Genomic DNA, 26988 nt, shown 5'->3' on the forward strand with positions numbered 1-26988 from the left:
CAATAAATCTAACTACAAAAATATTTTCAAAAACAGCGAATGAGGAAAATCTATAGGTATGAGATAAATGAGTCAAAAACCCACGGATACATTTGATTCAGTGAGACTAACAATGTTTGCTAAGATTGCTACAGGATTTATTTTCTAACATAGTAAATGTAACATGTGTGAATAATGTTAAAATTAGTTATAGTCTGCATATTTCTAAAGAGAAAACAGTATTAGAGAATCATAAATATGAAAGTCATGAAATATACCATTAATTTATGATATGTTTTATTAAGAGAGAAAGGGAGAAACATTTTTTATGCATGTGCATATATATTTTTTTAAAAAGATGACACTGTGAAGTACTTAAGTTGTTGTGGAAGCTTGAAACAGAAGGACTGAGTTCTCATGCAAAGCCCAATTTAATACAGTTTGTTAAGTGGGAGTGGTTTTTAAATAAAAATTATTTTGCTGTCTTCTCCTATTAAGCAAATCAAAACAACAGTTTTGTCCTATTTTGCTGACAGTGGTTTCTGTAAGTGTGATTGCTACTGGAGCGAGAGAGAACAGAACATCATCTGCATCATTTGAAGAAGTTGAATTGGCTGCTGGAAATGTGTATAATTACCCTTGCAAAAGAGAGCAGTCTCAGCAAGCTGGAAAATTACCCATCAGGCAACAAGTGTTTTCTGAACTTCAGCTATGTGTTCAGAATGGTACAGAGTGGGCTCTAAAACATATCACCCCTCCCTGGGTGCTTTCAGTGGAAAGAGGCTTTTAGGAGACTATTATCAATTCACATGGAAGGAAGAAGAGTAAAGTAATTTAGTTATTAAATAAGCTCTATCAGTGTCATTATGTATCGGAAGGAGGTGATATCCTTTGGAGCAGGATAAGCCTGAAAGCAAAATAAAAAACAGAATCCTAGAAATCTCTAAAGAGGAAACATAGTTCACTTGCTCACAGTGAGTTATGGGACATTGCTTGTTTCTCGAGGTAGCCATTTCCACTGTTAATTGCTCCAAATTAAGAAGTTTTCTTTTTATATTGACTTGATACCTACCCCTCTTTCAGCCCATCTTTAGCTCTCAGCTGTTCCACTACTTCCTTGGGGAAGAATTTCAATATGACAACGATATTTCTCTACACAATTCTCTTTACTCCATTAGCAATGATAACGATAGCATCAGATATTTTGTGCTGCATACCTATCAGACTTCTCTTAAACATAATATCCAGGAATAACATTATAATCCAAATAAGCACTGATTGGTAAGAATAAAAAGGAAAAAATATATATTTCTTTAATCTGGTCACTATATTCCCACCATTGAAGAATAAGGATGCTTTCCTGACTTGCACTCCAGGAAGTTTATCTGAATGCTCCCAGGAACTACAGGTCCAACAACTTTGTAAAGACTTACAAATATGAAAGCTATATTTCATTTGAATGTTAATTTTACAGTTATTGCCATTAAAAGTTCCTTGTTGATTTTTGACTCATTCTTCTGGCATGGCAAGATACAGTGAGTCATAACTTGCCCATGAATAATACTATATTTTCCTCCTAGATTTATGTTAACCACAAGTTAAATCAATTTTTATTTCTTTGTTTTCTAGAGGGCTTACAAGCATACCTTTACAGAATTACTATGAGAAAACAAATGGGATAATGTAAGAAAAATATTTATCATAGTACTTGGGAAAAAGATGCTCAACTGAAGCTTAGATGCTTTCATTGACTCAAAAACACATTTGAAGGGCCCGGCGCCATGGCCGAGCGGCTAAAGTCCTCGTCTTGGACGCACTGGGATCCCATATGGGCGCCGGTTCTAATCCCGGAAGCTCCACTTCCCATTCAACTCCCTGCTTCTGGCCTGGGAAAGCAGTCGAGGATGGCCCAAGGCCTAGAGACCCTGCGCCCACGTGGGAGACCCAGAAGAGGTTCCTGGTTCCCGGCTTCGGAATCGGCGGAGCACGGGCCATTGCAGTCACTTGGGGAGTGAATCATTGGATGGAAGATCTTCCTCTCTGTCTCTCCTGCTCTCTGTACATCTGACTTTGTAATAAAAAATAAATAAATCTTTTAAAAAAACACATTTGAAAAGCACAAAAATATGTATCGAATCTTCAGGGTAAGATTTGTTATATTGAAAACTTTATTATTAAGCTGCTGTAATTTTCCTTCATTTAATTGACAGACAATCCCAATTTTTTTTCCCATTTCAGGCACAAGAATGCAATTAGAAATCATTTAATACATGTTAGCAAAACATATCATTAAGTTACAATATGGACAATAGACAAAATTCTTATGAAGGATCCAAAGCTGTTGTAGGAGATCACGATTTATCTGTCCCTCCCAAGTTTCCTAAGGCCAGTGTAGCTGCAGCTTTTGAACTCTCCTCCTGAACAGAATGCAGAAACCTTGTCTGACTCTATTTCTCAGGGTCTCTTGGCATTATTGTTTACAACAAATAAAATGAGACTCCCAGTGTCTTTTGATGATAGGACTGTAATCTGTAACCACAATTACAGCACAAGAGGATAAGTGACTGCTTCAGTTGTTTAGAATCTCTTGCTCAGACATGACAGGGTAGAAACGTTTTCAGGACACAGGGTCAAAGGTACTTTCATATTATCCCTAAATCCTTACAAAGCTTTTGTGAGGAATTCATATATTTTCCATTTGGTTAAATATTCTGGTACTAACAGTTCATTTCAGGCTTACATTTAAAACGGCATTTAAAAACAATGGTACAGATCAAATGTTTTCAACATGAACATTACCAATTGAACTGCTTAAGTGCATGTTTCAGTTCTAAAATAATTTTTTAAAACTCTATGTAATCGAGTGTTTATCGTTTTCAGTTAGAAAATACCATAAAAGTTATGGCAGGGTTTCACAGTAAATCTCAAAGAGAGGCTTTTCTGGTGTTTTCTTTTCAACTGCTTGCTTTAAAATTTTCAGGGAAAAAAAATTAGGAATAGCTTGTAGCCTCAACCTTGTCATCCTTTCCCACACTGTCACTGGAACTTCCTTTTAACTGCTGGCTCCCTGAGTGTCTTCCCCGAGCTTCTGGCATTGCTAAGCAGGGCGCTGCTCCATCTGCCTGCCTTCCAACAGGCCACACTTCTCTCATTTCCCTTTCTTTGCTGATTATTTTCATATTGCTCTTCTTTTTATTTTAGGTGTCTGTTTAAAAGTTATACCTTTGATCCTTTTGTATTACTATCCCGTTAGCCATCTCATGCCACATTTAAGATTCCTATCATATTTCTGATAAATCATTATCACTTCTGTACCATCTAAGCTCGTGCTGTGTTTCTTGCAATAACCTCGACCTGGATGTTCAAGTGCTACATTAAATACATTCATATTTATCTTGAAACAACTACTTTTTCACTTTAAGTTGTCCTAACAAAACCAATATTTTTCTAAGTATTAGGCTAAAGATCTGATTCATCCCCATTCATGTCAAATATCAATTTATTTTCCACGTCTAGTCAATGTATTTAGCCCATTTGTAGTATGTCTCATTTTATAAAATTTTAATCCCTTAATCCCTTATTTAATTCTTAACTTCTGCATGTAATATTCAATACTCTCAACTGATTCTGCTTCTCCCATTTTCCATTCAGTTGCAGCCCACGTTCTATTGTAATCTCTGGAAAACACTGCTGTGATGTTACTCTCCTGCTTAAAACCTATAGACACTGTATCTAATCTGAACCTCTACTGTTGGCAGGAAGAGTTGCAACCTACTCTTTCTACAATCTTTGTCTTCCAGTTGGTTCTCAAGAAGACAATATCACCCTGAAGTAGGTAAGTAGAAATGTTTACAGGCAACCTGGTTAATAAAAAGATGTGACCGTGAGACACGGTAGTGATAGTGGTGATTCCATATTTTTTGTGTGTGCATGTGACTGTCAACACATAACAAAGAATTTTTCTACCCAAAAGGCCGAGAACTCTCCTGTGAAGGAATAATGTGATGTAGACAGACTCTCAATTACTCATTCTTTTTCAATTTTTGTTATGTAACTTTCCTCCTCAACTCAGAATGCCCTTTTCGTATATTCCCAAATGCTCAAATATCACTTATCCTTCAAGTTCTATAGAAAATGTCACTGGTTTTTGTGATCTTTCCCTGATTCCCCTGATATGAATCTGTTTCACACTGTCATGCCACTTCAGCCTAGTCCTTCGTAGCATCTGTCTTTATCTGGATAAAATATATTCACTTCTTACTGTAAATGTCATGTGAACAAAGCTCCATCTGTATTTTGGCCAGCATAGGCCTTTTATGTCAACATTCTTAACATTATAATACATCATACTAACATTAATATTAAGCATACCCTTAATAGAACAGTCGGAGTATGTATATACGCTCTGGTTTAGAATTAGTTCTGAAATTCTCCCCTCAGTTCTATATTACATTTCTCCTAAGCCTAGTCAGCTACATTTAACCTGCTGATTTTTTGTTTGTTTGTTTGTTTAATGTTTGACCCCATTTCCTAGTTAAAGTTATTAGCTACTACTTCTCCTTTATAACTTCTGTACCAAGACACATTATCACAGATTTTCCTTCTAGTTGAACTCAGGCATTAGAACACTTCCCTGTAGAGATGCTCACTTAGGAACCCCTACCGCAGCTGAGATAGCTATGTGGCTGCTGCCCTTGCATATTCAGTAAGTGTTGACTGAAAGAAGCAATCTTCAGAGTGAAGGAAAGGCTGATGTTGTAATCATGACAAGAAAAACAAAAAATGGTGGCACAAAGACACAGACCTTAATTACCACTGTTTGAAAGCAACTATGCGCACAACTGTACTCAAACTCGGTCTCCACACATAGATATGACAGCATCGCTAGGAAAGAAGTGGTGTCAGACTTGAAGTCATAAATGTCAGTCCAGAGGATCACTCAATAATGATCCTTTTAAAAAAATTAACAAATCACATTGCAGCCTTTTTATACAATGACATGACAACAATCAAAATCTTAATGGACATCATGGAGTTCTCTGAAGAGAACATCATTATAAGCGGTCTATCACACTCTCATAGGCACACTCAAGAATTTTTTTAAAAACACAGTTATTTCACATTGACTCAGCATTATATTGCCTAGTTGCTAATAAAACATCTATCATCATCATCTACAGAAAATTACAAAAATTTTGCTATGCCAGAGAATGAGATTTAGGAAATCAAATGCTTCCAATACACGGGACACATTCTCAGTCACAAAACAGATGGATCAGAACATATTTTTTTCATTTGAAAGAGATAGCCTAATGCCGTCGGAGAAGTGGGCACTAAATACCGTACTGCATCATAATTTAATCAGAACAAGCTGCTATTGTAACAAAACAATCCTGTCTAGGCAGAGGGAGATAATGCCAGTCACTTCCCATGACTGGTACTTCAGCACACAAGATGTCATACCAGGGCTTTTTATAATTTTCAGTAGAAATAGAGAGTGTCTATACCTCTCAGAGAACAAGGGTGAGGAATAGTGATGACATTCAATATTCACCTTCCAATGCCGATAATTCAAAAGGATGACCCTTTAGATAAAATCTCCAGTCAATGAACATATCTTAAGTACCTATTATGTGCCAGGCCCTGTTCTTGCGATTCAGCAGTAGAATACAAATTCCTGTCTTATTGAAGTGTATATGCTTTCACACTGAAATATGAATATAAGTGATCTGTGTGCATACCCACTCCAGACACTGTTCTTTTTATACTGCACAAGCTTCTGTGTCTGAAATAACCCCAAATTTCATCTCTAGTTTTTAACATACCCAATTACAAAAATAAGTAACTACAAACAGATCATCAGTAAACAGCTTAGGAAAATGTTGTCTGTTATTGCCACATAACACCATGGAGAATAAATAAGGAGACCCTGGAAGCTGCTCTCTCAAGTAATTAGACACCATTGGATAAGAGGGATAAAAGAAGATATTTTATTTTTATATGTATTATATATACTTTATTTGAAAGGAGAAGTGACAGAGTGGGAGAGAGAAACAGAGAAATTTCCAATCCACAGTTTCATGCCTCAAATGGACTTAATGGCTAAGACTGGACCAAGACTATAGCCAGAAGCCTGGAAATCTAATTAAGTCTCCCATGTGGGTGGACAGACAGCAGCATTAGCAGGGAGTTGGATCTAAATAAGAGAAGCTAGGACTTGAGTCAGAGCCTTCCTTGATAGAGTTTGCTGGCATTGCAGGGAGCAGTTTAACTTGCTATGCCACAATGCTGGTCCCCAAGGATATTTTTAAAAAGCTGTACTAGACATTGTTTTATACTACACAGTTATTAGACAAATTGACTTGATTTTGGAGGCTATACACACTGGTGAAAATCTGCCTACTATGTTCATTTTAGGATAAATAGCCTAGCTGTAAAATCATACAAGAGGTTCATTAAAACATCATGTTAATGCTTTAATGTCATAGAAATTTAATACAATCATAGTTATATAAGGGGTTGAGGGGCTTTAGAAAATGGTTAGGTTTTGGTAAACTCGTAAGTAAGCAGTCCCTAGGATTGGATTCTGCTGATTTACAAAGAGGGCAGACACGACACATAAACTGTCTCTTTTCATGTGGTACTGTGTACCCCCTCTAGACTGCAAGCAAGAGGGGTATCGCAAAATGAAGGCCCTAAACCTGGACCTTCAGAACCATGAACCAAAATAATTTTGTTTATAAAGTGCCTGTGTCTAATGTTTTGTTATAGTAACAAAACAGATTAAGATACAAAGCTTTTACTGAACTTTTAAAATAGTGAAGCACCTCATTTATGTAAAGAAAATGCAAGCCCTCTAAATATGTATACCTCCCCCAATGAAATTATTTCTCAAATATCTTTGACAAGTCATAGCCTATGGGGTTTTAGTTAAAATACTTATTTTTTTTAAAAAAAAGATTTTATTGTTATTGGAAAGCCAGATATACAGAGAGGAGGAGAGACAGAGAGGAAGGTCTTCCATCCGATGTTTCACTCCCCAAGTGAGCCGCAACAGGCCGGTACGCGCCAATCCGATGCCGGGACCAGGAACCTCTTCCGGGTCTCCCATGCGGATGCAGTGTCCCAATGCACTGGGCTGTCCTCAACTGCTTTCCCAGGCCCCAAGCAGGGAGCTGGATGGGAAGTGGAGCTGCCGGTACTAGAACCGGCGCCCATATGGGATCCCGGGGCTTTCAAGGCAAGGACTTTAGCCGCTAGGCCACACTGCCGGGCCCATAGTTAAAATACTTATAATGGCGAATAGCTCATTATGACTTAATATACCTTATTTCTTATTTCTTCCTGTTCCTTAAACTGTAGTGCCCCATATCCACCATGGTAGCTTAGATTTAGATATCCTTGCAAAGCTATATCATAGATTTGTCCCTATTTCACAAGATAAGAATCACAATCAATGGAAAGCTACAAAATAGTCTTTCTTTCATTCGGACTAGAATGATAGATTTTAGTCATTAAAACAAAAACATTTAATTTTCCGGATTTTTCAGGCCACAGATATTTTTGTAAGAAGGAAGGGTAGGGGAACAACTGGCAGAGTTGGGAAGTGCTCATTTGCCAATAATAACATGAGAATATATAAAATCAGACTATTATCGAAGTTCATTATTTTTTCTTAGGTCAAATGTTTTTGATGAATATCAAAAAACAAGAATGTACATGAAATTAGTGTAGAAAGCTGCATAAATTTTGCTTTACAAATAAGAAACCGACGACACTGACCTAATTTCTCTGTAGACCGTGAAACTGCTTTCATGGACTTGTGTTTGAAATTCACTGAACTAGATAACAAATGTCCCTTTCAACTTCTGATGCCCCAGGTTCTTTTGATAAGTAATGTTCTTTTTTTCTGACCATTTTTGCAATGGATATTATTTAAGAACCTGGCTTTATATCTATTCAGATTCATTTCAGCTTATGATCTTTGAAATATTAGTGCAAATGATCAACATATTTTAAAACCTTGAAGTCTGCTTATCATTCGTAGCTTTGTGCCATATGTAAATTATAAACTGTTTTAAATATCCTTACAAGTCACTTGTTAAACTGAAACAACGTTTAAGAGCTATAAATAGTCTGATCCTTCCACTAGTTCAGTTACAGCATTCCATAAATCCTAACATCTAGATTATATTTCTTTTTTCAAGATTTATTTTATTTTTATTGCAAAGTCAGACAGACATATAGAGAAAGAGAGACAGAGAGGAAGATCTTCCGTCCGATGATTCATTCTCCAAGTGACTGCAACAGCCAGAGCTGGGCTGATCTGAAGCCTGGAGCCAGGAGCTCTTCCTGGTCTCCCACATGACTTTGGGCTGTACTCAACTGCTTTCCAAGGTCACAAGCAGGGAGCTAGTTGGGAAGTTGGGCCTCAGGGATTAAAACCTGCAACCATATGGGAGCCTGGCGCATTCAAGGCGAGGACTTAAGCCGCTAGGTCATAGTGCCAGGCCCTAGATCATATTTCTTTCCCTTATTTGAAAGGCAGATTCTTTGTAAGATCTTAGGATTGGATATTAAAGAACTTCTAGGCCACACATGCATACATCCTTTGTATAACAGATTGATCTAGTCATCATCTTAATCATGTTAAATGTTTATGTTGTTAAAAAATTCCAAATCCCTCCTTCACAATAAACTTCAGGTCCTTTTAACAGCTCTAATAGAAAATTCCTCTCAATGTTGAGATGAAAATTTTAATCTTCTAGATTTCTCCCACAGGCTGTGGTTCTGTCCCTCAGGGCACCTACAGAACAGGCCATTAATATCATTGCCCTTTGAAGATTTCATGACAGTGATCATGTTTCTCCAAGTCTTACTTTTTCCTAGCAAAAAAATTTCCTGGTTGCTTTTATGAGGTTTTCATATAACATAGCTTCAAGTCATGTCACAGTATTTCAGACTTCCTCTGCTAAATACGCTCCAAGTGACAATTTCTTTTTAAAGTGTAACACCTGTAACTGGGCAAAGCGTTCGATTTGTAGTCCTTTGGGCACAGTAAGAACCTAAGTGACTTCAATCATACTTGGAAAGCAGACACTAAGTGCTAGAGCATCATGTCCTTCTGACACAGAATTTACCTGACTCCAAAATCAATCCTGGATCTTGCTTTAATTGACCGTTTTATTTATAAATAAAGTATTTCCAATTTAATTAAAGTCTTAAGCACAAATATGCCCTTCCTCATTCTTTATCCCCCAGGCTCACTTCATGGAAGGAATCACTATTAAACCTTTCATTTTGAAAAATTTTCTAGAAATACATAGACATACAACAATCTACTTCCTTTTTTATTCTACATAAACAGGAACATATGCTCTTACCTGACATTTGCATTTGCCTTTGTTGTTTTCTTTACCAAAATATACGCACAGTCAACTTGCTATTTTAAATAACTTTCACCATTCTCTGATTATACAGAATTTGTTTCTAGCTTTAACCATTACAAATAATGCTACACAGATATTTGTGCACCTGCATAAGTGTACCTGTATCATAAATAGCTGGAAACTAGATTAGCAGATGTTAAATTTTGCACAGAATTTATTTCAATAGATGTTACCAATGCAAAATCTATATACACACATGCAAAACTAGGCTGCATTTCAGACATACTAAATCCAATTTACAGACTGTACAATCTAAGAATAGCTAAATAGCAATCTAAGCCATTTTAAGGTGTATAGAATACGGCTGAATGTAAACCAAAATTGAAATGTCTATGAGGAAGTCACAGGTTGTGGTGGAGAACCTGCATTTTCCTATTAACATATTGGTTACTCAATACCATGTCAATTAATGCCATAATGTTGTAAATGGTTGGAAATATTATGTTGGGACTTTTAATTGATTGGAATGATACTCTGCCGGCTCTACCTTCAGACCAGAGATGGTCTCACCAAGAAACCATTGAACTTACCAGGACAATAAGATGCTGGACTTTATGCTTGGTAAATACCTCCAATGAAAGAATGTCAACTGAATTTGAACTATGGAAATGCAACAAGGTGGAGCAATCCGCCGTGGGGGGAGGGTGTGGGGAGGGGCGGGGGGAATCCCAGTGCATAAAAAAATGTATCACATAATGCAATGTAATTAGTTTTAAAAAAAAAAGGAAATGCAATAAAAATATATGTTAAAAAAATAATAATTTTGAAGTGCCGTGCAGGTTCAGAATCAGTTTTGGAACTTTGATGAAAACACGTTAAGTCATATTAGGTTTTCTGACAGTTGTTATCAAGCTATTGATTCAGATTGAGATACCTATCAACTAAAACCTCTAAGCTTTATGGAGGTTAAATTTTAACTGAGCCATATCTCTTTCATTCCCTATCTTTTCAAATGGTTTTGTAATGCCTAGTTCATGCAGTTTAATATTTATATTTACTATATTTCATTGGCAAAGGAAGATCTAATCTATGTTGTGGACTATTCAGACTCTTGTAGAGTGGATTATTTCTAATATATTTTTTTCCTATCTTACTTTTAAAGGAAAAAAAATTAGGAAGTTACTTTTTCATTTTATCCACATTACTACTGAAACACTGGAATGGACAAGGTCAACAGCATTTCACTGATTCTGCCAATTGAGATCTTATCCTTCGTTAGCAGCTATACATTAACAAGCCTTTTGAAAGTTTTCTTTAAACACTTCCAACTCAAACTAAGTACATGTTCATATTTTCAACTTTTCAAAAAGATATAACATGTTAACATAAAAGGCTGCTTCCAAAAGTCTCTGTACCTTCTTCAAATACAGAATGCTTATCATTCTAGAAATCCTATTATTTACTTACAAACTGGGCAAATAGTTACTGAACACCAAATATTATATGCTGAATTTCTGTATATAGAGGAAATACACAGTGAACAAATAAGAAAAAAAATCTGTCTTCTTAAATTTTACGCCTGAGTGTGAAATTTATACGATAAAAATGAAACACCTGTGAGCCTCATGTGAGCTAGGAGAAGCCAGGTTGGGCTGACTGTTCTGACTGGTAGAAGCAAAAATTAGAGTGGGTGAGGGTTGGCTGGGCTTTGCCACAGCATCAGCTGGCAGAGGCTGGCACTGGGAGCTTAATCTGTCAAATTAAACTGCAGAACCATCTGGAAGAGTGCATAATACAGGAGTGGGAGTGGCCAAGAAGGGAAATAGTGGGCACCTCCCTCTTAGGTTAGCACTCCCACTGGAAGTTCGAAAACCAGGACAGGGTAGGGGTGGCTAGACAGAAAGGCACCAGCCAGCATGTGTGTGGGCTGGATAGTAAGGTTGGTTGGGTTGAAGTAGGCTTCAATGCCCATTAACATGTATGAGAGCTGAATGCGATGTGGGACAGACTGAACAAGCCTGCGGTACATACTGGCATGCATGGGAACCAGGGTAGGGGGCAGGCCTGGTGGGGGTTATGGGGTGTCACCCCAACTAGGCTGCAACTCCCACTGGTTTGCGTGGGGGCCAAGTATGAAGTGGGCAGGATTAGGCTGGACTTCAATACCCACTGGTTCACGTGGAAGACAGGGCTGGAAACAGAACTGACCCAGCAATTGCAACGACCAGCATGTGCATAAGCTGACTGGGGTGACAGACGGTGTCCAACCCTGTACTGGCAAGCTCACACAAGAACCAAGCTTGGGATCATCCCAGATGAAGTTTCTTTGGAGATCCCTCCAAAGGAGAGGGATGAAGAGACTATGTCAGCCAGTGGATTCTGATAGATTTCATCATGCTTGGAATGACGAGATTGGCAGCAATTCAGAACTGTTGAACTATCAAAACTGCTTGGGCAGGACCCTCGGAACATGCCCCACATTGGGGACCTGGGATGAGTGGGAGGCTGGGAGGGTCTTCTCCCTTTGTCTCTCCCCTGACCCCAGATACAGAAGAGAAAAATTATATTAGTGTGGAAACAATGGTTTTGCCCACTTTCCTGTAGCCCTTGACCCTTTGTGCCATAATCAACTATGTAAGATTATAAAAAAACGAAAAAGAAAAAGAAATGAACCATACAAAATAATTGCAGATTGTGACAGACTCTAAAAGAAATAAGCACGGTGTCATAATAGGGCATAGATAGAGGAGTCACATAGGGAGCCTGGTTCCTGAGAAGATTATATCTGAGCTAAGTCCCCAAAACATGAACATTTCAAAAAGCTGTTCATCTGACTCTAAGGGAATAGAGCACTGGAAAATTACTAAGAGCAAATTCCCTCAGATGGAAAGGGGCTTCTGGTGTTCTAGAAACACAAAGGGCAACACACAGAGATTTAATGAGTGAAAAGAAAAATAATACCAGGTGGTATTGCAAATTATTAAACTTTGATGTGGTCATAAGAAATATTTCACATTTTAATGTAAAAAGGTAAGAGAAAAGATGACAGTTAAACTGCTTTAAGGAAAGCTTTCTCTCAGACATCTTTGAAATTTTACTTTGGCTTTCACAGAGTATGGATTATGGAGAGATTATGTAAAATCATGGAATCCATAAAAGCTGCTATTTCCACAGTCAATGAAAGAGATAGATATATTAGCAGTAAACAAGATTTGAAGCAGAGCAGCCGTGACTCAAAATGGGACGCCGATGGTGCAGTCAGTGGCTTAATGGTGCTGCATCATCACATAAGCCTTGTGAGTCCCATCTTTGGAAAAGAGGTTTTCTCTGAAGAGAAAAATGCCAAAGTCATATTCATATAGAAGGTATTTTAAACTATGGAATGTACTAAACTAAGTAATGAAGACATTACAGAGTCCCTGAGGAGCATTTAAAAATCTGGTTATGAACAAACATACATTTATTAATAGAAAGATTAAATATTTAAGGAGGCCATTACTCTAAATTACCGAACACTCAAAACATCTTAGCATTATTGAGGAAAATTCTGACATATTTTCACAATATTTGATGTAAAGATGCAAGAATAACTAACATTTAAAGAAAATAAGAATCTGGGCAACTTAATACAAGTAATATAAGTATTGTGTTATAGTAAATATCAAAAAGTTGTTGGGACCCTGAGAATGTGACAGGTTAATAAATGCCTTAGATAAAAACAAAGCATAACAAAAAATTGCACCTCAAGCATCATAAAGGTTTTATAATCTCATTGTGAAGATAAATAGATTCCCAGCACAGAATGTAGGATGATAGAGAGATGGACTCTTTGCTACAGAAACAAGCACAGAGGGGCTCCTCCCCACCATCTGGAGATGGTCTCAGAGGCTCTGAGAACAAAGAACCAGCTTCTGTGAAGGATGTCAGTGTTGGCTTATATAGCTCCGATCCAATCAAAATCATCACTTCTCAGTGCCTCTTTCAGGCCAATTATGAGAGCCTTCCATTATCTAGCCTATGAAACACATAAACAATCAGACCTCAACAGTTCCCTCCTTCAGAGACCCCTCCCAGCTGCTAAGAGCTTTCTCTGTATCTTTCAATGAACTACACATTCTTCTCTGGCTGTACTCTTAATTCTTCTTCGTCACAAGACAGAAAATCCAGCAACTAGAATAATGTAACTGTATTTCTGCATAGGAATTGTAACATAAACAGCTGAAAAAAACTGGCAGCAAGAAAAATCCACACAACAAAAACTTCAGGAACTTTCATACTCTGAAACATGTTTCAATGTGCTTATCAACTTATGCTAACAAGTGGTGCAACACTAAGCGGAACTATACATTTGATATCTATCATATATGTGTGTAAGTATATTAGATAAAATATTAGATGTGCATGTAAGTATAGTGTATGTGTGTTATCAGAATATATTTACATGTGTTTTAAAACAATAATGAATTGAAAACATCTATAGATGTGGACATGCATTTCATGTTTGTGTCGTATGCATGTAACAATGGTAGCACTTCAGATTAATGGGAAAACGGTCAACTATTTAAATAAATGATGATGGCCCAATTTTTTCATCTTTAAAATTTTTAAGGATGTCATTTATTTTTATTGGAAAGGCAGATTTACAGAGAGAAAGAGAAACAGAGGAAAAGATTTTCCACCCATTCATTCACTTCCCACATGACAAAAACAGCCAGAGCTAAGCCAATCCAAAGCCAGTAATCAGGAGCTTCTTCCAGGTTTCCCATGTGGTGCAGGGTCCAGAGGCTCTGCACCTCCCTCTAATGCTTTCCCAAGCCCTACACAGGGAGCTGGATGTGAAGTGGAGCAGTCGAGACATGAATTGTTACCCACATAGGATCCCAGTATTTGAAGGGAGAATATAAGTCAACTGAGTCATTGTCCTGAGCTCCATTTAAAAAAATTTTTTTTTAAGATTTACTTATTTTTATTTTAAAGGCAGATTTTACAGACATAGGAGAGACATTGTGATCTTCCACCTGCTTGTTCACCTCCCAAATGACCACGATGGCTAGAGCTGAGCTAATCTGATCTGAAACCAGGAGTCAGAGACTTCTTTCATTAAGTTCTCCCACACGAGCAGGAGCCTAAGGCCTTGGGCCATCCATCGCTGCCCTCTCAGGCCATACAGAGAAATGGATCAGAAGCAGAGCAGCTGCGACCCAAACCAGTGCCCCTAGGGGATGCCAGGGCCACAGGCAGAGGATAACTGCTGTGCCACCGTGCCAACCCCAATGCACAATCAGTTCTATAAAAAGATTTTCTGTTTCATGGTAAACATAAAAATGAGTCTAGGGAGGAATCAAGATTCAAATAATGAGTAACAATACTTCAGTCCTTTAAAATATAATATATGAATGATATGACATTTTTATTGACAGAATCTGTTAAGGCAGAAAAGCACAAATCAGGATAATGTGTAAGTATTTATTAAAGAAATTAAAGAGGAATCATGTTTACCTAAAAATTATTAAATCTTTCTATGTTTAAAACTATTAACAGGGAGATGGATGCGACCGTTCAGCTAGCTAATCCGCTGCCTGCAAGCACTGGCATCTCATTTAGGCACTGGCTCAAGTTCCAGCTGCTCCACTTCACATCTAGCTCCCTACTCATGGCCTGGGAAAGCAGCAGAGGATGTCCCAAGTCCTTGGGACCCTGAACCCAGGCAGGAGACCTAAAAGAGACTCCTGACTCCTGGCTTCAGATTGACTGAGTTCTGGCTGTTATTGCCATGTGTGGAGTGAACCAATGAATGGAAGATCTTTTTATCTTTTCTGCTCTCTGTAAATCTGATTTTCCAGTGAAAGAAAGAAAGAAAGAACATTATTAAGAATCTTAAAAAAACACATACATATATATCAAATTAGCAAAATATATAAGGGAATAAAAGAAAGCCAAATAGTTAATAAACCCCAAGGCTGAAGAAGAACTAACCAGCATGGTGCCCTTCAAAATAACAGAGTAGAAAATGAAATACCTAGGAATAAACCTAATAAAGGATGTGGAAGACCTATATGAAAAAAACTACAACACATTAAAACAAGAAATAGAAAAAGACTTCAAAATGGAGGAAAATACCTTGTTCCTGGATGGGCAGAGTAAACATCATCAAAATGGCCATATTACCAAAAACAATATCTATCTATCTATATATATCTATATCTATCTAATAGATGTAGATATAGATAGAGATACAGATATAGGTATTCAACGCAATTCCAATTAAAATACCAAGAGCATACTTCACAGAACTGGAAAAAATGATCCAAAGGTTCATCTGGAAAGACAAAAAAACAGATAGCCAGAACTATCTTGAAGAATAAGAACCTAGCAGGAAGGATCACAATCCCAGATCTCCAAGCATACTATAGGGCAGTGGTGATCAAAACAGCCTGGTACTGGCACAGAAACAGGGAAGCAGATCAATGGAGTAAATTAGAGAAACCAGCAGGGAACCCACACATGCACAACTACCTAATCTTTGACAAGAAAACAGAAAACAATCTGGGAAAAAAGGAAGGTCTCTTCAACAGATGCTGTTGGGACAACTGGCTAATAATATGTAGAAACAAGAAGCAAGACCCATACCTTTCACCATACACAAAGATCAAATCTAAATGGATTAAAGACCTAAACCTACACCCAGACACCATCAAACTTTTGGAAGAAAAAATTGGACATATTCTGCAAGACATAGGAATGGACAAAAACTTCTTAGGAAAAAACACCAAAAGCAAAAGAAGTCAAGACCAAAATAAACAAATGGGACTACATGAAACTAAGAAGTTTCTGCACAGCAAAGGGAACAATCAACAAAATAAATAAGAAACTAACATAATGAGAGAAGATTTTTGCACACTACACAGAAAACTACCAAGGGCTAATTTCTAGAATATACAGAGAGCTCCAGAACAACAATAACATCAAAACAAACAAACCAGTCAAGAAATGGGCACAGAAAATGGCCAGTCACTTTACAAAGGAGCAAATTCAAATAGCTAACAAACACGTGGAAAAAATGCTCAAGCTCTCTGGCAATAAGGGAAATTCAAATAAAACAATATTGAGGTTCAACCTAATACCTGAAAGAATCGCCCACATACAGAAAACTAAGAACAACACCTACTGGCGAGGCTGTGGAGAAAAGAGACCCTAGTCCACTGCGGATGGGAATGCCACTATGGAAGTCAGTATGGAGAACTCTTAGGCAATTAAACATTCACCTACCATACAACTTCTAGGAATATATCCAAAAGACTTTTTATATGACAAAGCAACATGCACCCCAATGTTTATTGCAGCATAATCAACAATCGCAAGAACTTGGAAGCAACCTAAATGCTCACCAACAGAGGACTGGATAAAGAAACCGTGGTTCATCTACACTATGGAATACTACTCAGCAATTAATAAAATGAAATGTTGCTTTACTAAAAGGCACTGAACAAACATTACTCATGATGTGTAGTAATGAGAACTCTCACAAAGAGTTGAAGAGAGTATGTATACCTGATTTGGCTACTTGGGTTAACTGTCAGCAATGTTTGGTTCCCTCTGGAGTCTAGAGGGAAACTGACAACTGCCAGATCTCAGCTGCAGTCCTTCTGTGTTCCACTTCTCCAACCAGCTCTCTCTTGATAATCAACAAGAACGCAATAGGAACGATCTCCCTCGCTATTTCTTCAGTTCACTGAGATGAAACTGTCAGCAAGGCTAATCAAGATTTCAACACATGCTCTACTTTTAGTAGGATGACAATATGAGCAGAGGTCCAAGGATTTAAAGTTCCGAAATATTGTTATTTTTCACATCCTCACAATGTTTGTGGTCTGTATTCAAAAATAAATATCCATATGATTTTCATTTCTTCTGAGACAAGGGTTTTAAAGATTACCCATTCGTGTAGTCTCATTCATGGTTGCCAGGCTACCAGGCATCTAGAAATAACTTCCTAGAAATGTATTGCTCTTCAGATTTTAAGAATCTCCTGGATTGCTGACCAGAAAACTTTCTTGCCGTTTTTTAAAATTCATATTTTCTTTTGATAAAAATAAAAAGTCATTCTTTCCAGGTTTTCAAATTTCAAGATAAATAACTAAAAATAAATCAAATAAACCAGACAATGTACTTCTTCTTCATGAGACTCTGAATTAGTCTTTAAGGAACCCCATCCTTTTCCCACACTGTAAGCTTTTTATGGAATCACCACTGCTATATGAATAGGACATGCAGTGTGTCCTTGGAAGTGATAAGAGCTACCCCATCAGTAAAGTATGAAACAAAGCCTTATACATGCCTCCTATTTGATGAAAGTAAGTTTAGTGATTGGTTAGTATAAACATTTTCCTAAGCTATATTATCTAGTATTATCTCAATTCCATGCACAATAGTCAGGATTTGAGATCAAGTAAGTGTTGAGCAGCACACAAATGAAAAAAGACAACGCAGTATGTAGACATAGTGGAATATTAATCTGCCATAATAAAGAATGAAAACCTGTCATTGTAGCAAAAGAGGTATTACTGGAGGACATTATGTTAGGTGAAACAAGACAGACACAGAAAGACAAATACCTTATGTTTCATTTCATATATGAGAGCTTAAAAATATCCAGATGAACATAAAATAGTAATTACTAGAGGATATTAAGATTAGGAGAAATGAGAAGAAGGAGGGCAAGAGGGAGGCAGGACAATGGACACAACATTAGAAACAAAAGAAGTACGAAGCATGATGTAGTAAAGTGGGAAAATGCTCATTCACAGTAAATTATTATGTATTTTCTGAGCAAACAGAAGAAAAGAGTTCAAAGGCATCAATGATAGTGCTGGCTTCGGCCGCACATATACAAAGGCATCAATGATAAAGAAGTGACAAAGAGAGGAAAATGCTAATTAACTGAATTAAATCAGATTATGACATATATGTATGTATCTATATATACAATATAAATGCTTCATGGTTTCTCATAAATATGAATAATTATTTTTACTAAAAAATTGTTTAAGAAATGAGTTAATGCTAACTTACCTGATCTAATTTTCACATACTGAACACGTGTTAATTATCACATGAATCAAATAAATGTCTAGCAAAAACATTAAAATTAATAATCCACAATCACAATGGAAAACAAATTTCTACTATCTCAATCTAGAAAATTTCACACATTATTAGATAGGAAATGCTTATATATTTAAAAGTTAAAAAATTTTGCAAAGTAGAAGTTCACATCATTTCAGGTTTAAAGACATGGACACACATTTTCTAGACCTATTTTGAAGGTTTTATCAACATCCTGTTTTGCCCTGTGATTTAGTCACTTGTTTATGAAAAAAATGCTCAAATAATATTTAGTTTCTCTGTTCCACACTTTGCTTCTCTATTTTAAAAAAATGATTTAACCAGATAATAACATTTCTGTTAGAATATTCTAGGACTTACAAAAAGAATGAATATTTTTCTGTTTGGTGGTTTTATAAAACTAGGCCTCTTTTTTATTTATCTTCAGCAAATATGAAAAAAGTTAATTAGATCAATGCATGGAATTGTTTGATTATTAGAATTTAAGCTGTCCATTTCCAATTACAACTATATGTACTCAGACTATTAGGAGATGTTTACTTCAAACTAATATCGCATGTCTCAGCTCTAAAAGATATGCAATAATCCCTTAGTTAAGAGGTAAGAAATGTATGCTAAGTACTAATTCAGTCCTTTGTGTTTAAGCTACACAGTTCCACCTGTATAAAAGTATGAAAAACTGTGTATTTTTTATGGGCAGAACAAAAACTTTATCATACCTGTGGACACAAGCTTTCCAGGTGACCAGCTGCAATTTTGACGATTTTAATTCCATCTTCATTTGTTGACATGGAACAAGCAAGATTTGCCACCTTAAATGCAACCCCAAAAAAATTGTTTTAGACCTTCAAAGTAATGCAGAACCAGTTGTTACCCTGAACAAGAACACATATTCACTGAAAATATCAATGACAAACTTCATTCTCATTAATGCCTCTGGTGACTGTTGATGCAAACAATGACTAAGATTCACAGAGAACTTTTTCTATGACAAAAGTCCATGTGACCCATAATAAGAAATGATTATGTAGCTAGAGTAGTTTTATTTCTGTATTGATTGCTACAAGGTTGTTGGGATCTCATATTACTGTGATTTGTTTGTAATTGGTTTATTATGTCCCTGAGGTCTTTCACACATACTTAACTTGCATTAAGCATGAGTGTTATGTTTATTTAAGTTTTGTTTGCCATCAAATGAATTTTGAAACTGGACAAATACAAAGTGATTCAATCATTTTTATGGACACCATTTCACATTGCAATCATGGATCTGAGGCAAGAAATTATGATACATTTCAAATTAAACTTTCTTCCAATGTAATGCGTATTCTTGTAAATAATTATGACAATGTCATTATCTGAGACTAATAATTACAAGTAATTTACAGCATGGAAGAGGCTTGAGAAAGAGCATGGGATTCTTTTTCCTTTGTCTGTACCTTATTTTTGCTCAACATTCTTCTGCCAATGAAGTGAGGGTTTTTGCACAAAGGTGATGTTTTCTTTGATTGACAAAGTATGTCAGTGTGTTCTTCATGGCAAGTAGATAGTTTTTCTAATTTGTCTAATTTCTTTTAATACATTTTATACGATATGTGTCACCTTATACAGTTTACTGTTCAAACTCAAAATAAATCCAGTTGCAGAAAAATCACATATTAGCCACTTACTGGGCAAATATATAGAGAGATTTATATTCTTTGCTTTCCTAAAGCATTACTTTTATTATAGCAATAGTGAAGCAAACCCTTGATTTACATTTATATATAATGAAATATCAGGTATACATTATTTAACTATGGAAGGCATTGTTCATTTTATTAATGTACATGGAAATGCTTACTTGAAAAGGTCTTTTGTTGGCTTGAAGGTCACAATATCTCAACTTTCATATTTGACACATAATTAGCACATTTGTGAATTATTTGAAAAGGGCAATAGTTTGTTCCTCTCTCCCCTCAAACCCCAAGTGCTGAACGTGAAACTCAACAGTCTAATTGCACTGCACTTATAGAAAATATACATCTGTAAATGGAAGACTGCTTAATATGAAAAATAGAAATTTTTGGTTTATTTATCTGTTTAGAACACTGAGTCAATGCTTAAATATTACAGAAAATTGTCATATGTAGATGCTCTTAAAATCCTTTTTAAAATTTTCTTTCTTTGTTTTTATTTTTTAAAAATAGATAATCTTGCACTTGACATTTGCTGGTCAATATGTTTGTTTCAAGACAATTAAATGCCATTGCATGGAAATCATCCACAGAGTTAATTTCTCAAAACCCCCAAGGGAAAATGTAACAGAAAGCATACTTTGATTTGCACTAATGCTCACACTAATATTTCACTTTAATTATAGATCCAATACTTGTTTAAACTTCTTATCAGAAATTCTTACTGTTTCAGTACATCTGAAGTTTTGGTGCTACTGTGTACAAAGTTGAATTTGTATGACAGTATTTTTAGTGATAAACTAGGAAAGCTAAGTGATAGAAATAAAATCTCTTTACAATTTTAGGGCCCGGCGCCATGGCCTAGCGGCTAACGTCCTCGCCTTGGACGCACTGGGATCCCATATGGGCACCAGTTTTAATCCCGGCAGCTCCACTTCCCATCCAGCTCCCTGCTTGTGGCCTGGGAAAGCAGTAGAGGACAGCCCAAAGCCTTGGAACCCTGCACCCACGTGGGAGACCCAGAAGAGGTTCCTGGTTCCTGGCTTTGGATTGGCACAGCACCAACCGTTGCGGCTCACTTAGGGAGTGAATCACCGGATGGAAGATCTTCCTCTCTGTCTCTCCTCCTCTCTGTATATATGACTTTGTAATAAAATAAATAAATCTTTAAAAAAATCTCTTTACAATTTCTAATTTGAGTAACTTTTGACCTATTTTACAAAGTTACGTTTAACAAAAATTATTCTTAAGTTCTTTTTTAGGCATTAAAAGTATGTCACCAACCACACTATAACAGTCACTCTACACTGGTCAAATAAAACCATGTGCAAATGAGATATTTAGTAAAATAGTTTAAGATTTCTGAAGCTTTTGATTTTCTTTGTGCATTTATATTTGACAATTGTCTTAGTTTTTCATTACTACAATGAGAATCCTTTAATTAATATTGAAATGAAGCAAACTATCATATAAAAGAAGCTAATTTAAAGCCTGGAGGTTTAAAGTTCAAAAAGCATGAGAGAGAGAGACAGAGAGAGAAGGAATCTTCCATCCACTGACTCACATATTAAACATCCACAAGGCTATAGCCTGGCTGTTTTAAAGTCAGGAGGCTCCTCCAAGTCTCCCACAAGGGGGCAGCTCTTGATGTTACCGGAAGTAGACTGAAATTTTCTCTCAACATCTGCATTGAGAACTTCTCCATTCTCATCATACCTTCTGTCCTGTAAGATGTCACATAATAATCTTTTTTCAACTTGGTTGGTCAGTAGAAAACAAAAGATTTTCTTTGCTCATTTTCTATGATGTGTTGTTGGAGTCAGCATCGTGGCTTAGGGGTTTAAGCTGCCAACTGTGATGTCCATGACGCAGCTGTTCCATTTTATTTTCTTTTTTATGATACATTTTATTTTTATTTTAATGGCAGAGCTTAAGAGATGATTTTTAGAGAGATCTTTCATCTAATGGTTCACTTCCCAAATAGCTACAGCAGCCAGGGCCAAATTATGCTGATTTGAAGCCAGGAGTCAGGTGCTTCCTCTGGGTTTCCCACATGGATTCAGGGGCGCAAGGACTTGAGTCATCCCCCATTTCCCACGTCACCAGCAGGGAGCTGAATTGAAAGTGGAGAGTCAGGGCACAAACTTGCATCCACATGGGATGGCAGCACCATAGAGGTAAGACTGAACCTACTGCATCATGGTGCCTGCCCCCAGCGACTCCACTTTCATTCAAGCTCCTTGCAAGTGTGCTTGGGAAAGCAGTGGAAGATGACTACATGCTGGGGCACCTGACACCAAGATGGCAGCTTTATGCCAACCACCTGGTTTCAGTCTGGGTCGGTTGTAGGCATTGTGGCCACTTGGGGAATGAATCAGCAGACAGGAGATGTTTGCCCTCTGTAATTCTGCCTTTCAAACAAAAAAATAAATCTGAAAGACAGAGCTAGAGAGAGAGAGGAAGGAAGGAAGGACGGAAGGAAGGGAGGGAGGAAGGAAGGGCAAAAAAATTAGTGACAACAAAGCCTGGCAGAACAATTCCTGCAAAGAATCAATTCTCCTCTTTCAATTCTGTATGCCTCTTAGATTCCTCTTAAAATACTACTTTTATGGTATTTCATGGACTTTTGGTCCTCCTTTCTATTTGCCATAGAAAACAGTACTCTTTCTACAGTAACCCAATTTTTGGGTGAGAAAGTCCCTTCTCTGAAAACTAGTAGTTTTAGAACGCTGCAAGCGAGGCTAGTTCTGTCGTCACTCTCCATCTATGTCAGGAAGATAGCCTTACATAACCCTAAACAATGACTCCTTATATTACAAAAGATTTCCATAAAATGGCTATTAGGGGATGTAAAATTTTCTTAGTGTCCTTTAAATAAATCTAACATTTGTAGGCTAAGTCTACTTTTCATCATTACTTTGTTCTTATCTAACAAATATAATCTATTTTTAAAGTAGGGAATGCCATATTTTAATGTTCCAATATCAAGTCTTACTGAAATCCCAAGAACACTAGGAGTCCTTAGTCATCATAGACAATAGAAATGAAATCACTTTTATGAATGAGCATACTATTTGGACAATCGCTTATCACACATCATTCAGTCTGCTGCTAAGAAGTTCTCACAGAAGTATTTACCTGTGATAGCATTTCTCAATAACATGAAGCAAACTTTGCTATTTGGTTAGATTTCCAATACAAATTATTCACTGTTTAATATAATTCACATAGCTAATTGTTAACAACATGCTGCCACATATGCCAGCTGTCAGTGTGGGAAAAGGGTCTCTGTTTTACTTTTGTGTGATTTTTCTCTCTGACGAAGGGCCCTGAAACTCCTACGTACACACTAAGTACACAAAGTTCTGCTTTCTATTCAGGCAAAACCTTTCAACAACTTTATCACAGTAGATCATAGAACCCATGTCAAACATCTTCTACAACAAAAATAAAGATGGCTCCACAGAAACTCAGTATCAACAGTCCTCACACTATTGAAATAAAAGATGTTGACAACAAAAAAAAAATCATCGGTAACAAGCTACTAAAATAAAAGACCTAGTTCTTCTCTGCCAAGATATACTGATGTAAGCATGTAGAGGGGTTAAAAGAGGGAGGGGTACAGATACACAATTTTGTTACTTAAATTGTCTCAGTTGACTTTGAAATACACCTGCCTCCTACAACAAACACAAAACTAGGACTTTGGTTGATGTATATTTGCATGGACAGACACTCTTTCTTGAAGATCAGTGCAACAGGGCTGATGTCTACCAAAGAATGACCTGAATACATGCAAGAAGCTATGAAGTCATACAAAAGACTTCCCAAGTTGAACACAAGACATAATTATTTAAATTGCTATTTGAGAAACAGAAAAAAAACTTCTATAAAATTAGAATATCAAGTAAAAAACAAACAAAAATAAGAAAAATGGCTGGCCTTCTTGGTAGAATCATCCGTTCAGCTCTTAACAGTCTAATTTCTTTTTGGAATATTTCACTCTCTCCCTCTAACTCAGTAGTGTAAAATCTTGATAATACTATCAGTCAGAATTGCCCGTCCTCCCATAAATCCAGATTGCATGTTCATCAGTGCCTACTGCCTATGATCCTAAAGATATCCTCTTTTCTCTCCAGTCTCTATATCCTTGTCTTTCATTTTAGCTTTTTCTTTAACATACATATTACTTAGCTGGTTTTAATTTAAAATCACACCATCTTTATGAGGCAGAGGTTGGATTTTACAATGAAATGAGTCATATTTTGTCATCTTTATCTTTAAATAAAAAGGGTTGTCATATGAATATTAAATGTTAATTTCTTATTTGCAATCAGTATTTAATTGCAAATTATTGATATATTTTTCTTTATTCCATTTAAAAATTCTTAACATGCAATACTTGAATGTTTTAATAGGCATGATATAATATTTCAACACTTGTGAACAACATGAAATGATGAAATCAAGCAACAGTATTCCCATTACCCCACCCTCTTTGCTTCCTGGAGCTCCCTGCACCTCTCATCCAGTTCCTTACACAATACATAATATATTACCATGATTTAGAGTCACCCCACTGTGCTATTGAACACTAGGATCTATTATTTCCAACAGTTCTGGTGTCGGTCATCCAACTTTCTTCTCTTTGCCCTTCCTTTACCTTTTTCACTCTTAGCTAATCATTGCTCTCAATTCAGATCACCATTTTTTTCTACCTTGAGCTGCATATTGCAGTGAAGTCTCTCTTTCTTCTTCTTCAAGAAAGTAAAAATATTTTTCTCTTCCATGCAAGCAGTACTGAAGCAAAAGCATATACATGGAAATGCACTAATTTCAGGAGGTTACTTTCAGCTAAACAAAACCTGGTAATCCAGAACCATTTTTGTAGAAGGCACCCATGAATTAAATGCATGCCATGGATTCAGTCAATCTGAATGAATGTCCCAGTACTGGTTACAAATTCAAGAAATGAATTTGTTTCTACACATAGAGGTAAATATGCTTGTACTTGTCTTTCTTTGGCTATCTAATATTTCCACGTCTATTAGGACATTGTACATAACAAATAAAAAAGCAAATCCAATTCTTGAAATAAAAATCATTTTTTAGTTTATATTTCTACAAGTGTTTCCCTCTGAAAACTACCCCACGTATTACTTTCTGAATAATGACTAAGTGTCCAAGACTGAATCAAATATGAACTCTTCTACAAACTATTCACGGATACTCAAAATTATAATTCATACCTCTATCTTACAAGCTCTAAACTCACAGCACATCTTAATTTTCCATTATGAACCAAAAAGCTACTCAGCGGTAAAGATAATAGCTTTTTCATTTATATATATATATGTATATATATATATCACATTATATACATATACATATATATATTAAGCAAAGTAGCCCCAAAATAGAGTTCATTCTATATAATTCAATAATTTATTATCTATTAAAACTGATTCACTGTGAATACAAACATTTTCTATTCTACAAAACTGAAATGTGCAATGGATTATAATTTTTAGATTCTTGAATACAACAGAATTTATTTGTTGGAAGCAGACTTTTTCTTCTAACATTTCCTTAACAGCATAAGCACAAGGTAAGTACAATTGCTTAGGTTATAGAGCATAAATTTCTGATAAAGAAACTCCTAAAATTTTAAATTAGATTTCCCTGACTTGCTTTCCATTTGGCTGCATATTCACATTGAAAACATCAGTATTTGACAGATTTGTAGTAAAAACACAAGTGAATATAGGAAACCTTGGGGAAGAAAGCAATAATAAACGAGCTGGAATGGATTATTTTTAACTTCGCATTTGCAAATGGTACCTGGGCTTCTTTCTGAATTTAGAAAAACTAAAACTTCTTTAGTAGTAGATAGAAGGAGGACTACGCCCCATATGCACATTAACAAGTAACAAAACCAAAGACACCAGACACAGTAAGTGACTCACATTATTTCAGTGAGGAGGGTAGCTTGGGGCTGGGAGAAAGTGAGAGAAGGCTGAGGAAGGGAGAGGGAGAGAGAGAGGGCACAGATTTTAATCTTTAATTTGGTAGCTTATCAACAGTAATTGGATGTGATTATTTGGAGCAAATATTGTCAGAGGAGTAGCTAACATACCAATATTTATAGGGAAGATAGAGAAAGGTGAATTTACAGTGAGCCTTAGGAAAAATGAGTAGAGGTAAGATTACCAGCAATATCACTGAGATTGGGAAAAGAAATTTCAGGAGAGTGGTATCACACCTGAGACCAAGGTGCTTGAATAGAGAGAATCTGTATCCACTTGAAGCACCGAAAAGTTTCAGAAAAAGGGAAAAACAATGTTTCCAGAAGCAGTTTAAGGAAAGTTTCAATCAAGAAGTGTCAAGGATTACCAACAGCACCGAGACTTGCAAAAGCAGCAAAGAGAAAAAGACCACCACTCCATAAAATACTACAAGTGAGTAGACTGAGGAAAACTTCAGTAAAAAATCATGAAAAGAGCACACTAATGTTAGGTGGCCAGAGGACATGCTCTAGCATAACCCACAAACAGTCCCTTTCATGTCCCATAACTCTCGGACTGCTGCTGCTGTTGCTGCTACAACTCCATGAGTAGCAAACTCTCACCTGTGCTCTCTGGAGAGGCCTTTCTGCATTCCTCTGCTTCAGGATGCCATCAGTCTATACCCCAGTGTAACTGGAATTGATGCTCTGAGACCTGACTGAAAATACACTGTATCCCTGCAGCTCCAGGACTGTGACTACTGGTACTTGACTTTTCAGAGTCACCAGAACACATCCTATGGGACCTAGGGAA

The 26988-nt window shown here is 36.6% G+C and overlaps 1 protein-coding gene across 1 annotated transcript in view; it reads right to left on the reverse strand.

Moving 5' to 3' along the window:
* Window positions 1-26988, reverse strand: part of CTNNA3 (catenin alpha 3) — a 1173927-nt gene that overhangs the window by 449051 nt on the left and 697888 nt on the right. Inside the window, exon 10 of the mRNA XM_058671693.1 lies at window positions 19214-19306. Coding sequence (XP_058527676.1) covers window positions 19214-19306 — 93 coding nt within the window. The remainder of the gene's footprint in view (window positions 1-19213; window positions 19307-26988) is intronic.

This window comes from Ochotona princeps, chromosome 13 (genome assembly GCF_030435755.1).
Source record: "Ochotona princeps isolate mOchPri1 chromosome 13, mOchPri1.hap1, whole genome shotgun sequence".
In the NCBI taxonomy this organism is placed as follows: Eukaryota; Metazoa; Chordata; class Mammalia; order Lagomorpha; family Ochotonidae; genus Ochotona; species Ochotona princeps.